At 43.0% G+C, this 14,156-nt stretch overlaps 5 protein-coding genes across 6 annotated transcripts; 2 read left to right on the top strand and 3 right to left on the bottom strand.

Annotated features, from left to right (window-relative positions):
- Window positions 1-6,178: 6,178 nt before the first annotated feature.
- LOC6546098 (N-alpha-acetyltransferase daf-31) lies at window positions 6,179-7,897 on the bottom strand. Of its 2 annotated transcripts, XM_015158419.2 has the most exons (3): window positions 7,812-7,892; window positions 7,210-7,330; window positions 6,179-7,115 (listed from the first exon to the last, which is right to left on the bottom strand). In XM_015158419.2, exon 3 carries the CDS (start codon window positions 6,916-6,918, stop codon window positions 6,328-6,330), a length of 591 nt encoding a protein of 196 aa, XP_015013905.1. In that variant the 5' UTR covers window positions 6,919-7,115; window positions 7,210-7,330; window positions 7,812-7,892; the 3' UTR covers window positions 6,179-6,327. The 2 variants fall into 2 exon arrangements, with proteins under 2 accessions (XP_015013905.1, XP_001972255.1); XM_001972219.3 differs by lacking the exon at window positions 7,210-7,330 and having other exon boundaries at window positions 7,812-7,897.
- Window positions 6,816-7,890, bottom strand: LOC6546097 (small integral membrane protein 13). The gene is made up of 3 exons (XM_026976835.1): window positions 7,812-7,890; window positions 7,210-7,330; window positions 6,816-7,115 (listed from the first exon to the last, which is right to left on the bottom strand). The coding sequence occupies exons 2-3, from the start codon at window positions 7,286-7,288 to the stop codon at window positions 6,958-6,960; spliced, it is 237 nt and encodes a 78-aa protein (XP_026832636.1). The 5' UTR covers window positions 7,289-7,330; window positions 7,812-7,890; the 3' UTR covers window positions 6,816-6,957.
- A 209-nt stretch (window positions 7,898-8,106) lies between the features above and the next one.
- Window positions 8,107-9,105, top strand: LOC6546096 (protein TSSC4). Its single transcript, XM_001972217.3, has 2 exons — window positions 8,107-8,568; window positions 8,628-9,105. The coding sequence occupies exons 1-2, from the start codon at window positions 8,254-8,256 to the stop codon at window positions 9,018-9,020; spliced, it is 708 nt and encodes a 235-aa protein (XP_001972253.1). The 5' UTR covers window positions 8,107-8,253; the 3' UTR covers window positions 9,021-9,105.
- A 29-nt stretch (window positions 9,106-9,134) lies between these two features.
- On the bottom strand, window positions 9,135-12,122 carry LOC6546095 (caspase Dronc). The gene is made up of 2 exons (XM_026976834.1): window positions 11,243-12,122; window positions 9,135-10,403 (listed from the first exon to the last, which is right to left on the bottom strand). The coding sequence occupies exons 1-2, from the start codon at window positions 11,687-11,689 to the stop codon at window positions 9,495-9,497; spliced, it is 1,356 nt and encodes a 451-aa protein (XP_026832635.1). The 5' UTR covers window positions 11,690-12,122; the 3' UTR covers window positions 9,135-9,494.
- Window positions 12,123-12,167: 45 nt separating this feature from the next.
- On the top strand, window positions 12,168-13,295 carry LOC6546085. The gene is made up of 4 exons (XM_001972215.3): window positions 12,168-12,411; window positions 12,470-12,677; window positions 12,736-12,829; window positions 12,894-13,295. Exons 1-4 carry the CDS (start codon window positions 12,225-12,227, stop codon window positions 13,041-13,043), a joined length of 639 nt encoding a protein of 212 aa, XP_001972251.1. The 5' UTR covers window positions 12,168-12,224; the 3' UTR covers window positions 13,044-13,295.
- The last annotated feature ends 861 nt before the right edge of the window (window positions 13,296-14,156 follow it).

Below are 14,156 nucleotides of genomic sequence, written 5' to 3'. Positions count from 1 at the left end.
ATGTTTTGCTCATTTGTAGTCATCGCAAATTTCTCACAGTGTACTGACGTTAACTGCGACCCCAGCGATAACCGACATCTTGCTTGTTTTGTGCTCAACCCAACAACATCGTGAGAGTTGCGTGTTTATTTTTTTCACCTCAGACCCACTGCCTTATTTTTTCTGTTCTTTTATTTTTTGTCACTTTCAGCTATCAGTGGGTGGATGAGTGGTTGTACCTCGGAAGTATGTGGCCCCCAAAAAAAGGGGGAGTGGCAGTGTATTAAAGAAGCATCTGGCAGACCGCCCTTTGCTTTGCCAGCAAAGGCAACGCCCTTATCCTCGCCGGCCTGCTTAAATTTAATTTAAAGGCTCAGGCCGAACAAACAAGTGCTCGTGAAATCGGGGGCGTTGTCCCTATTTATGGGCGTGGCTGCAACGGCATTGACACAGCATTGAGCAGCAGAAATTAGCGTGACCAAGCCTTAATTGTGGACCAAAGTGGGGCGCTTGTTGGCCAACTTGGGCCAACTCGAAATCTAGTGTAAACAGGCAGCAAGTCAGTGGGCAGCAGTTGGAAATTTGCACAGACCACTCGAATATTCGGGGCCACCAAGGGGTTAAGGCCTTTGCTGAACCCAGGACCTTTGTCAGATTTAAACACTTTCGGACACTTCAGTTTGACACTCGTTATTGAGACTTCACTGTAAATTAACATAATTTCTCCTTTTCTATTTCGGTCGCCCATTTTTTATTTTAGGCGTAGACCGACCCTTCGATTGTAATAGAAAGTAATGCGCTTTGTGCTTCGACCCGATGATGATTATTACAAGTTTCATTTTGGTCGCCCTTTTCATTGCTCAACCTGGGTTCGTCCATTAACCGAAATGAGTGCAATTCAAAATAATATCCAAAGGACCCAACTGGGATGACACTTTCGCCGGCAACCAGAAACTTTGCCTCCCAGCAGGACATTTGTGCTGATTGTTTTGCAAAGATTTGCACCCTGAATTTTTGGGCCTTCGTATGGGGATTCGTTCATCGGCAGCTTTCGGTCGGCCAAAAATCATAAATCTTTTTAATTTCATTGATCAACTTTGGCCGGGCAAAAACTTTGGCCTGCCCCAAGGAAAGTTTCGCACTCGACTCCCCCAGGGCATATTTTGCCTGACAATTAAATCGATGGCAGATAAATATTAAACTTAAACTCTCCATTCATTGCTGCAAAATTATGTGTTGCTCGAGCAGCTCGAATTTTTGTTCATTTTTTTTTTCGCTCGCTTGATGGAGCAGCAATAAAAAATCACAGTTTATGAGGAACACGAACTCCGCAGGGGATGCAGGAAAACATGGCGGAACCGGAAAATAAATAAATGCCATAGCACAAACAAAGGAAGAATGGCGAATTGGGCGTAGTTGTGGCTCCTACGGTCCAGATAAAGAACCTTATAAATTGAAACAAAGTGGACAGTGATTGGAAAAATCAATGGGGCATACAGACAATGTATCCCAAAAAAAAGTAACTCCTTGGCGGATACTTGTGAAGCTGAAACTGGAAAGGATATAGTTAAGCGTACTGCAAACATAATGAGACAAAATGCCAAAATTCAAAAAGGCCAATATTAAGATTCTAAAATGAATCAAATCAAATATCAAGCCACTTTGACATTTGCCTTGAAGAGGCCCAAGAACTCGTAATTTGCTTTGCTCTTTCAAACCCCGAAATCCTGATAACCATATTCGTCTTGAAGGCATAAGGGTCAACTTTTAATGAACATGCCCCTTGCCTTAGTAAAAATTTTGATTTTACAACTCGTGTCCTTTGCAGCAGCGCTTCAAGAACTTACATATTCGCACTCGTTAATAACTTTTCATGTTGTGGCAGCACAGCATCCTCGTTCCTTGTTTCTGTAAATAAGTTCTGAGAAAATGTTTGCGCAGTATGCAAAACTTTTCGATTGTGGCAATCGTTCCTTGGGCGCAGTACACGTGCATCCTGGGAATCCGATTGCTGAGTTGAATTCAGAACTTTATAAATGCGGCAAAAATGTGTAATGAAAAGCGCCGATATTCTTATGAATACAGCCAGGCGAGAAGCATTGACAGCAATAAATGCATTGGGTTGCGATTTAAAAGATTAAAAAGAACCGTCCTTGCAATCATCGCCATTCAAGGAGGATTTACATATTAAAATATACAATATGCACTATGAGAGCGATGGTTAAATGGCATTTCCATGCCATGTCCGCTCACTGGAGTCGCCTTTTACGACTGGCTCATTTGAGGAAATATTTAATTTCGAGTAAATGAATTATAAATGCAATTTGCTGGCAGCTCTATTTCTTGTTTTGCCGCCGCCTTACTTATGATGCGTCTTTGTCCTCCGAGGGCCCAGTCGGAGAATTAATTACGCCGCTGAAAGTTGATTCCCGCCATAGATGGGGATGCGGATCCGGATGCGGATGCGAATGCGGATGCGGATGCGAATGAGGATGCGGAAGCCCTTGTGCCAATGCGACCACAACTGACCCAGTTGTTTAATTGAATTGAAGCCATAAACACTTGCAGTAGAACGACCACAGCCGCGCAAAACGAGAACGCGTCGGGAATGAAAAATGGCCACGGCCAGGAGCACTCGCTAAATAACTTTAATTAGTAGTGTGAGTGCGGCCATCAATCACCTTTGCTAGCCTGCGACAGAAAGAGATGGCCAGAGAGCCGGCCAGCGGAAACGGAAATGGCAAGCGGAAACGCCAACGGATGCCACGTGGCCATTGCTAAGCATTTTGACAGCTGCGCCTGTCGCCCATGCAACAAAACACACACACTGCTGCACAGTGTATCCGTGGGAACTCAAGTTTTGTTAACTTATTACTTAAGCTATGCGAAAAGCATATTGTAAAGTTGAATGTGTAGTAAGCTTATGGATTACTTCTTTATACTATATAAATTAATATTTTTTAAAAAAGTTATAGGGATGTCTTTGCCAGGCTTTTACTGGTTAATTATTGTTATTTAAAAGCCATGCGTATATTATTATTATTAATTTAGTTCTGATGCTGCATGTTGCATACAATGTTTTAGAGAATGTTGATGCATTTGTGCAAGGCTTCATATCTTTGTTAGCTCCTTTCATGCTCTAGAAATTAAAGAAATCCTGCAAAGGAGGAAATTAATCAAATTGCAAATTTCATCAGCGTGGCCAGAAAGAGATGCATAAAAACAACAAAAGCAGATGCGGGGAGTTGTGCTGCAGAGGAGCTGACTTTTTTTAGCGAGTGGCAGGCAAAGTTGTTGACATCTTGTGAGCCAACACGTACCGCCAGCCAGCAGCAACAAAAACACACATAGCAGCACACAAAAAGTAGTAAACACTTGACGGGAGCAGCAGAAACAACACGAGCAAACAGCCAGTAGTGCCAAAGAGAAGGAAGGACCAGAACTGGAGCTACAGCAAATGTTTGCTTAAAAATGATGCGAGCCCCACGAAAGAACAAGAATTTCGAAATGGGATGGGTTTTGGGATGGTTTTTTTGGTGGCTGGGGGATTGGCAGTGGGGGATCGGATGCTTCTGCTGCCACTGACAGATGCAAGACGCGTTGACAGTGACAAAGACAATGATGACGACGACGACGACGACGACGATGGTTATGTTTGGGGCTCATCATCAGCAGGCGATGACGGGGGTGTACGGATGGAGGCCAGCATTTGGCATAATCCTGCTGACAAAATGCCATTACACCATCCACACATAGTGAAGATGCCTTTTGAAGTTTTCCGTGAAGGCGGAAAAGCAACTGCAAGCTTAAATAAATAAATATGCCTTCCCGCTGACAGGAAAAGTTCGTTCGGTTAGCATGTGCACAAGTCTGGGTATTTCCATATCAAGGGGAAAAAGTTTTCAAGAGACATTTGCTCAAATTACAGTGATATTTAAATAACCCAATATTTTGTTGGCCTTACTTCTGCGATTCTTGGTTTATCACTTCGAAATACTTCATTTCCCTAATGGCTTTTTGTAGCTATGATTTATTATCGCACATTTTTAAAGTGCGTGGGCAGCCACCGCACTATCTATCTGCTATCACTCAAACTTTTATGATGATATTAACCCATTATGCCTCTTAAATGGAAATAAAATTGAATGGCACCTAACATTTTATATCTTTAGTGCGCAATACAACTTTGATGGGAACTTTTGAAATTATGGGTTAAATGCAGCTGGTACCTTTTGCTGCAAAGTGTCCAGTGCAACCAGGTATATGTTACATGTAGTCCTGTTGACTTACCACAACACTTTCGCAGTAGTCCTTGTTCCGGAGTCTGTTGCAGCTGCAGTTATTCCACTTTTCCCGAGGATCGGCAGTCACGCGAGTGGCCCAGTCATTGACAAATGGCCAGGGAACTGCTATTGTTTTACTTTTATTATATTTTACTTCTCTTCATTTCCAGAGCGCTTTTCGGTGGCGCTTTTCCCCGCTTCCTCGCGAATTGGCCTAGTTTGTTGTCTGGGATTTGGTGTTGTTTTCCAAATACATATGTATGTGTGTGGGTTTTCGCCTGGTTTCGGTAGGCCTGCAGTTTTGAGTTACTTGGCACTTGGCTAATGCTTTTGTCTGCTTTTCTTCTGCTTCTCCTATGCTTTTCTTATGCTTTTTTCATGCTTTTCTGCCAGACGGGCGACGCAGTGTCTTCGCTTGCACTTGAGGAACCGTTATCTGGGTGGTGTACGAGTGTGCGAGTGTGCGATGGTGTGTGCGTGTTTTGTGTGGTTGAATTAGCGAGTGAGACACGAACTTTTGACCCCGTTTCGACAATAACAACACGAGAAGAGCAGAGGCTTGGCTTCCATTCTCCGGCTTTTTGAACCACTGGCCGGCTTTTTGGCTTTTTGGCTTTTCAACACCGAAAGCGCTTATATTTATGTCCGTGACTGTTTTGTGGGTTTCTAAGGATTTGCCCGAATGAAGGGTTTTCTTAAGTACGCTCGCCTTATTGATTTACCGGGGCCTTATAGCCAACAAATATAACACAAATCAGTCATTTCCCATTCGATTGGGGTTAACTTTCGCGTCAATAAAGTGTGTTTACCGTTTAGAACTTTACGCACTTTCCCTATTTACGGGTTAACACACAACACATTCACAGTTCCATATGTTTAAAAGGGTTTTTCATTTGCGAATTGTTTATTGTTCATTGTTTCCGCGTTTTGTATTGATTCAGCAGGGCGTTTTTATTTCACAATCATAACAAATGGCAGTCATATCCCGTTAGTTTTTTATAACCCATCAGCCGTACTTCCCTCGCTCTTCCTCTTCCCCTTGTAAAGAGTGGAGGTACCCTTAAGGTTTTATTAGCACTTTTCACTACAATAGCTGAAGTTGCGATTTGGGTTTTGCGCACGTTTTACGTAGCTAGCCGCGAAGTGATAAAACATCCGCATACATGTTGTTTTTGCTCAGCCAGCGCCTCACGAACTGAGTTTAAGAATGGCGAACATACGCGAAAAGCCAGCATCTCAGCTCAGCTGTGATTGCAGTACTTTCGCTCTCTCTCTTTGGCGCCATCCGGAAAAGTACCGTTCTCCACGTGGCTAGCGAACAGCTGTTGCCGCACATGTTCCACTGGGCACGCGCAAAAGAAGCTCTCCGTGGAAAACTGGGAATTTGTAAAGCTCCGTTACTGGAAAATCGGTTGAGCTGGGAACAGTTTTTCGCCATTTTCATGTACCATAAACGTTTTTCCACCAGCACGACACCTACAACTTGATAGCATTGCGAAATAGCACCCAAAAGTTGGCGCGAAAGTCAACACTTCGCACATAAAGACATCTTTCCGCTTGGCCAACTTTTCGGGCCAACAAACTTTTCACATCACAAAAAGCCGACATTTTTTAACCCACATTTGGCATGAATTTACCCATTGCTTGGGGTAAACGGACCTCTAGCACAAAAGAATGTTAAATCATTTAAGGAATTCAGAAAAAATGTACCAAAGGAAATGAACACGTTTCAGAAACCATTTCTGTAGAAAGCGAAAAACTCTACTTTACAGATGGAAATTAACAGCAAATAGTTGCAATAGCAGGGTTACAATTGCAAAAACAGTTGTATTTATAAATTTTCGATTGACAATAAAAAAAAAGTAAAATTTTAAAGAAAAAATAAATTTACTCTTTAGAATCACTGAATTCATGGCTTCTAAACCCGCTTTTGTTAAAAACATTCGCGTTTGTCATTACTTTTGTTTTAATTTTAATTAAGTTTTATATGTTAATTAATTACAAAACCCTAATGCACAAAAATGCAAAAAACGTCGAAACCCGCATGCGCCGGCAGCGAAAGTGTTCAGCAACAATGGCCATCATGACCGCTGTGGTTGTGCGAGTGGCCGTGTCCGCTGGATCTGTGGGCCACCTTGTCCTCCTCCTCGCCCGCCTGCTTCGAAGCCTTGGCCTGATCCTCATCCGCGAATTCGCTGAGGTCGCGCCGCATTGCATAAGCATCCTCGCCATCGGCATAGTACTTGGGCTCCACCTCAATGATCTTGAACTTGAGGGCGTTGGTGTAGAGGTTCAGGGCAGCCCGATTGCTCTTTCTCACGTGCAGGGACACGTACTGGGCATTGAAGCACTCGACCATGGCCTGGGAGGCCTGGTTCATGAGCTTTTGGGCCAGGCCCAATCGCCGATAGGAACGCTTGACCGCTAGCGAGGTGATGTGCCCATGGCGGCTCTCCTCATTGGGCTCCGGCTCCTCCATCTTGGCCAGGACATAGCCCACAATGCCCCCCTTGTCGTCCTCGGCCACGTAGCTAAGCTGAGGCCAGGTGAGTCCGTGGTAAAAGTAGTACTTCATCTGGTAGTTTTCGGGCAGGCACAGCAGGTTGCAGTGCTGCATGGTCATTAGGTCTTCCGGTTTTGCGCAGCGGATGTTCATGTTGAGGCTGTGTTGATGGGATTGTGGATTAAGTGCTTCCTAGTCTCGGCGAGCTTTCCTGGCTCGGCCGTGCTGTTGTGGCTGTTGATTCTGGTGATCCCAAGCAAGTGGTTGCTGCTCCTCCGGCTCCTCCTGACCCAACAACTCGCGAACCAGACGAAATTTCGATAGAAACGCCTTCCAGATGAGGAACCAGCCTGCAAAACAGAGTCAAATATCCGGATGAGTTGTAGCTCGGAGCATAGAAATTCGAAGCCAATATAGCGTGATCGTCTGCGGGCGCCTGCTTACCCAACAAAATAATTGCTGCGACGATACTAACAGAGGCTAATATGGTGAAAATGAAAGCCAAGCCCGTTTGCAGGGACATTCTAACGGGGTAGCACGAAATCAGGAAACTATAAACATTAAACTATAAATGGGAATTGAAAATAATAATTAAAACTACTTTTAAATGTTTAGTTTTAGTTTCTAGCAGCGTATTAAATGGATTTTTTGCCCGATTTTGGAGTGCTATCACAATAAAAAACAGCTGTCCTCTAGGTGTGGCCGTTTTGCAACACTAAATAATACCAGGGATGCATTTTTTTTTTACCAGAAAGAGACAAATTGGGATATATTTGCAAAAATTAACAAAACCACAAATAAAAAGGTTACAATCAAATATTTCTATTAATTTGTTAATGTATAAGTATAGCTGATCTGGTTTTAACTTTTATTTAAAAGGTCCTAGCACAAATAACTGGTGTTGCCACCAAAAACCGCATGGGGTTAGGAGTTCCACTAAGCAGTCTGTAACCCTTTTTGGTTTAAGCTGTTCTATGAATCGTTCTTTGCGAAATGCACACAATACTTATAGTCCCGCGTTTGGGTTAGTTTTATTCAATATCCACCTGGCTGTTTAATTTATTTATATTCGCGAATGAGCACACTTCTTGCACACTAATTTTATACACCGGCACCAGTATGACCAGGGCTAGCGAGGGTCGACACTCCACAATATACCAGCATGAGGCCATGTTACAAAATATACTGTCTTCATACCGCCCTTGGCTTAAATATAATTGGAATAATTCAAAAAAATAGTTTTCCGAAGCAAAAATAACTGTTATAACCCTATAACGTGTGTTATAGGCAATGCCCACCCTCCTGTAAAAGATATTTAATAGTAGCTTAGACAGTCAAAAATACTTCAAGTTACAGGAAATGGAAAATACCAAAGCGATAACAGTTTTCATGTATGCATCTAAAAACAGCTGTTTTGCAGCCAACAATTTACCTGGACAAACACAACGCAATTAAACAAATGCCATTTGTGTAGTACAACTAAGTAAAATGCAGGAGTTTTCGGCCAAACGGGACGCCTTATTTGCATGTCTCGACGATGCGAGCAAGGAGTTGCGGGGAACTGCCTTGGATCAGAGCAAAGCCAAGGCGTTTTCCATCAACGCCCTCGATCGAGGAAACAAATCCGGAAACGTCTCCGGATCCGGACAGGTGATGAACTACCGCCACGGCCGCAGCATTGATACTGGCCTCGATACGGAGGATGGAAGACTGCGACGGATGCGCGGCAAGGAGAGCATTTTCAAGAAACCGGAACTTCCTATTGGACGCTGTTTGAAGCCCAGGAAAACGCCAGATTACCAGGTTAGACTCCAGTCCTTTCCATTTTGATTGACCCTATTAAAGCTCGACTTACTCCCCAGGTAAATCCACACAAATGGAAGAAGTACTCCCTGTCCGATGTGGACATTTCCGATCAGAGCAACTCCGCCGCCGCCTTGTCCTTCCTCCGGCAAATGGATGCACAGCGCGAGGCTGAGGGCGAAGATAACGAATCTCCGCCTACAGATGGCAAGATCGAGTTCAAAAGGACCAGCAAACTCAACCGCAAGCTCAAGAGTCTCAAACAGCAGGAGGTGGAGGATGTGGAGCTGGATAAGCCCCAGTTAAGGGGTTCCAAGCTGGTCATGCCGGAGTATGTAATTGGCCAAAAGCCCCAAAAATCAAGGAAATCCAAAACCAAATCGGACCAAAGTCGTGCAGCGGGAAAACTACAACTGTCTCACTTGGCGGAGGAGGATGAACAGGATGAATAGGTTAAAATTTATGATCCTAAGATTTAACAACTAGTGTCACCATGGACTTTTAGGAATGTAAATAGACTTTTATTATATAAAAACACTTCGCTGTTTGTCGAGAAATTTAAATTATTTTATTTTATTTTCTAAATGTACACAATCAAAGATCAGACTGGAGAATTGCTTTACATTTTGAGTAGTTGTTCGATTTCAAAAATCTGGCTGTGTATACTGGAATTGTACTATTTGTAAATTTCTGGCAGTTATCACATAAATTACATAATTTCGTACCTCCAAATGAGGTATACAATACGTATTAAAAAAACACTTAGAGGAGTCTTTGTTACAAAATATACATGCATAAAGAAGCACGCGAGCACAAAAGCACATAATCTAAAGGTCATAAATGCGACGATAAGAACGTAAATACGGTTAAAAAAAATGCATATACTCAGTCGGGAATGCTGCTTTCATCATGGGCAGTGGCTGTGACTACTCGATGTAAAAACCGGGATTGAAGTAGAGTTTCTTGTTGAAGCCAAGATTATCGAAGGCACCGGTCTGCATCGAACCTTTCTTGGTACGCCTATTACCCACGGAAGCGTGTGTCTTCTTTAGGATATCCTCGAGGCTTGTGTCGTGGGCATGTTCGGCCATCACTTCGCAGAACTTCTGGATGTACCAGCTGCCCATGTCGGGATCCCGGTGGGTAACATAGCCCGGCGTATTGGCATAGCAGACCAGAGTGTCTGCGAGAGTTGGCACATTAGTGCTCAAGCTGGATATGCCCTCTGTCTGGGCGTCAGGCAACTCCTCCGGTTGCAATGTATACATTGGCTCCGTGGGATTGTATTGATTCTTTGGCTGCCCCAAATCATAACTATCACCGCGGCAAAAGGGGAATATAAGCACCTTTGGCTTGTGCACCAAAAAAGGACTGATGTTCGCTTGGAAGTGGTTCTTGATCTTTTGCATATCGACCACAGATCCATCACAAAACTCCACCTTGTCCATCTCGCGCACACGATTGCCGTGTGTCATCAGTATCATCACGAAACACTCGGTGTTCTGCACATACGACGACGAGGTCACCTTGTTCAAAATTTCGAAGAACTGATGCTGGTTCAGGTTCCCGTAGGGGAAAATCGTAAACCCCAGTTCGAGAAACAAGTGAATCAACGAGTTGCTGTCCACCTCGGCTCCCTTGCGTTCGCGGGCTGGATCCGGAAAGTCCATTATGTTAACCATTAGCAAAACGCCGCGGTGCGAACGGGATTGCATCTTATATGTGCCCACCACGTCATCCGTGTATATTTTGTTCGACTTCTTTATGACGCGTTGGGGTCCCTCAATTGGACCCGTGTACGGGGTGAGTGGTCCGAGCGGATCGTGTACGGGTCTCTGTAAGAGATAATTTGCAATGAAGATAAGGTTTTATAAAGATAGGGGATTGGTTTCCCGTACAATCTGCAATATAAAACAATTAACCCAAGTGTGAGTGACGCGCACAGTGGAGAGGCCATATTTTTTTAAGGTTCTGTTCTCAAACATTCCCTACTGAGAAAATTAGTGGGATAGGTAAGTTATCAAGCACTAGACTGAGTAGGCCGGTAGTTCTACAATCTCTAGCGTTTTATTGTTCAATTTGTATCGATCGATATTTAAATTATTATTATTTATTAGGATCTAATAAATCGATTCTCAAATAAATAAGTGAAATGCTTGGCCACTTGAGCCAGAATCTGATTACCTTATATGGTAGGTACCTTATCTGATACCTTATATAACAGATCAGCAAAAGTGTATGTGCATAATTGCATAGTCAGAGTTCTCACACCGACCTAGTGATGATTTAACACCATGCGTGCCCATCACTCCGCCTTCTGCAGCGCCTAGCAACTGCGCCATTTCCAGAATACATAAATATATGTATATAAGATCGCGGCTGCAGGCTACGGAAGATTGGAACTAATTCTACAGCTTGCTATATTGTGATATCTGAATTCATTCTTCGCACCAAATCGAAAGCAAGTACGTTAAATGAGTTAACGGTTTACAATGAATTTCTTATCTAATCACATTGTATTCATAATCAAACTGCGCAGAAATTTGTAACTTGTGCCAAACTCCAGTTTTCGTATGTAGTTATGGATGCAACTGAGCGGTAATTTCACCACCATTTCACATTGCAAAGTGTACCTGTTGAACATGTGATGTTTTTGTTGTATGCTTATGATTACCTTGCTGACACTGGCTCCTTCGCAGTCTTGTGGTGAACGGGTGTCCACAATATCGGCCGACTTCCGGGAGGAATTCCGTTTGCTAAGCGAGATATATGGTGGCCTTGAGCCGGACTCATCGACGGATTCCAATAGCAAGGCGGCTTCCTGACATTTGGCCTTGCGCAGGGCATCGATCAGCTGGTTGTAGGCGGTGGGACCTCGCTGGGTGATCTTCAAGAAGAGCCGTCGATGCCTTTCCAAGCGCACATCCTTATCGTCCATGTTGAATATCTCCCCATTGAGATCCTCCGTATTTCGCAGCATCTGAACGGACAGGATGCCCAGGAGCACGCACTCCTTTGCCAGCAGCCCGTAGTTCGTCTTCTCAACCAGGAAATCCAGATTCTTGCGGATGTGCTCGCGATGCCTCTTCGGCATTCCAATTTCGCGTTCCGTCGGCTCCATTCCGGATATGGCTTACCCACTTGTTCCGGTGACTCCGCTTATTGGGAGCGCCAAGGATGATGCAGTGATCAGTCTCCAATTGGCAGTGGTATTGGCAGTGGTATTGGCAGTGAGTCACCTCAAGGTTGTTCCGTGACAGGCTTCGTTTGGCGCTTGTTTTCGTTTCTTTGTCTCCGCTTTGTTGTCGCCTTTTTGTTCTTGTTCTGCGACTTTCAGAAAGAGGCACAAATCCGCGGCCTGCTGCACTGTCCTTATTTTTCCAAAAGCAAATTACCTAGTCTACGTATTGCACTAGACGATCCTCGCAAGGATCGGGGTTCTTTGAATAAGATTTCTTTTGAAACAAAAGGACTTTGGAGCACTTTGCGCAGCCACCGTCTCCACTAAGCGAATAACTAGTACTGTTTCGCATTTCTACCACAAAGCGCGTGAGGCGTTAATACTTCAAACGTTTCTTGGTAGAAAAAATACTAAATTATAAATACTGAATGCTGTAGAGGGTCACGCTAACAAAAGGTAAACATAAACAATTGAAATGGAGGAGCAACAATTTACGCCGGAAGCGGAAAACTGCGTTCAAAAAGACGCAGTAAAGAATGCACGCATTCCGAGGGATGTGAAACTGAAGCTGCAAAGGCACCTGAACAAACTAGGCTACTCACAGCAAGTCCTGCTCGAAGCATCCACGCACCAAAACCGAAACTATTCAAACGCCGTTCTTCGTGAGTTCCACAAATGGTAATGCGCAATGTAATAGTACATACGGCCAATCCTTTCCAGAATATGTGGCCACCACGATTGGCAGGAGCGAGGAAATGGTTAAGAATTGCGACTCTGTTAGTTTAAACAACATTACCCAGTGGCTGGAACTCATGAAAAGCTCCCAACTCTCGGAACTCTGCGAATTTGAAGCAGCCGCCGCAGTGAACTATATCATCCAAAATGAGACAAAGCCATCGCCAGAGGAACTGAGTGGCATTGACTTGAAGTAGGAATGGGTTTCATTCAATTTATTTGTAATTATTTATTTGTAATATGTAATTCAGTGAGGCGTACAAATTTGTGGAAAATGCTTTGATGGGCCAGCCGCAAAAGACGATGAGTGATGCCACCAAGGCATTTTTGTCCAAAGAAATTGAGGTGAGCGGAAGGAATCATCTTTCTGAAGTAGTATCTAACAACCAACCCGTGTCCCGTGTAACAGCTCCTTATAGAGATGGCAAACACCGACGAATCCGACGATGTGGCACGCAGCATGGGACAGCGCCTATATGACCACAAGAGCTTGGATTACATGGAACAGCGGCAGAAGTGCAGCTTGGATCCACTTTTCCTGGACGAGAATCTAACGTAGAGGCTGGAGGGTAATTGAGTACAGACCATTTATTCATTTCCACACATTTATTAAACATTTAAATTCAATTTTTGTTAAATACGTACATTGTCACACGCATTTGCACCTTTCCCTCATCAATCAACCATCGATCCCACGTTTATACATTAGTACTACTATGCCAAATGCCCCAACCATTGTACGTATTAATATTCGATAATTACACTCATAATTAAGTACTTGACTATAAACAGTTTTAGCACATTTAAAATCTAGAATTCCTTTAGTTGTACACAATTACTTCGAGTAGTGTAAGAAAAAGTTGTGGGTCTTTGGCCTTGGATTCTCTCAATTGCATAACATTTATTGTGCATGATTGTTTTCAATAGTTCGGGCTGGCAATTAGCATTGCATAGACTAGAGTAGAGATAGGTAATTTAGTTTTGGTTTTGCTTCGATTAGCTTTGTTTTAAACTTTAAGAGGCATAAAAACAGTTGAGTGCTGCTTGACTCCCATAGCATCACAATAGAATCACAAGAGACAGAGTTGGCTTCACTTCAATTCGTTAGAGGATCTAGGATGGTACACTTACGATAACATAACGTACATACGATCAAAGTTACATACAAATTCGAATACAAATATAATACCCTTTAAGTTTAACCGCAGTTACTCTCACTAAAACGATCTTCACACAATCAAATGCAATTCAATAATGTACATAATATAACTCTTAAATGTTCAGTCCAGTTTGAGCTTTTGGTTTTCCCCTCTTTTCTTTGATTTTGTTTTAATCTTTTTTTGTTTTTTTTTTTTTTTTTTGTTTTTGGGTTGTTTAGTTTTCTGTCTTGTCACGTAAACATTAATTAAAATTAAGTAAATCTAATTATGTATACGTACAATTAAACGCTAGTAAACCATATCGATATGCTTGTCTAAGATGAAATAAACAACAAATTCTGACCAAACAAAATGCAAAGCAGTTTCAGGTGCATGGCAAGGATATGCTGGAGTTTCAGGATCATATTAGCATTAGCAGATTGGCATTCACCAAACGCCGATCCAACGAATCAAACAAACACAACGACAGCAACGTAACTTAAAATTGATATAGAATTAGTGTCGGTTGAATT

Source organism: Drosophila erecta, unplaced genomic scaffold (assembly GCF_003286155.1).
Source record: "Drosophila erecta strain 14021-0224.00,06,07 unplaced genomic scaffold, DereRS2 tig00000021-arrow-pilon, whole genome shotgun sequence".
In the NCBI taxonomy this organism is placed as follows: Eukaryota; Metazoa; Arthropoda; class Insecta; order Diptera; family Drosophilidae; genus Drosophila; species Drosophila erecta.
The sequence above is the reverse complement of the archived record's forward strand: the minus strand, read 5'-3'. Positions and strand labels throughout refer to the sequence as shown.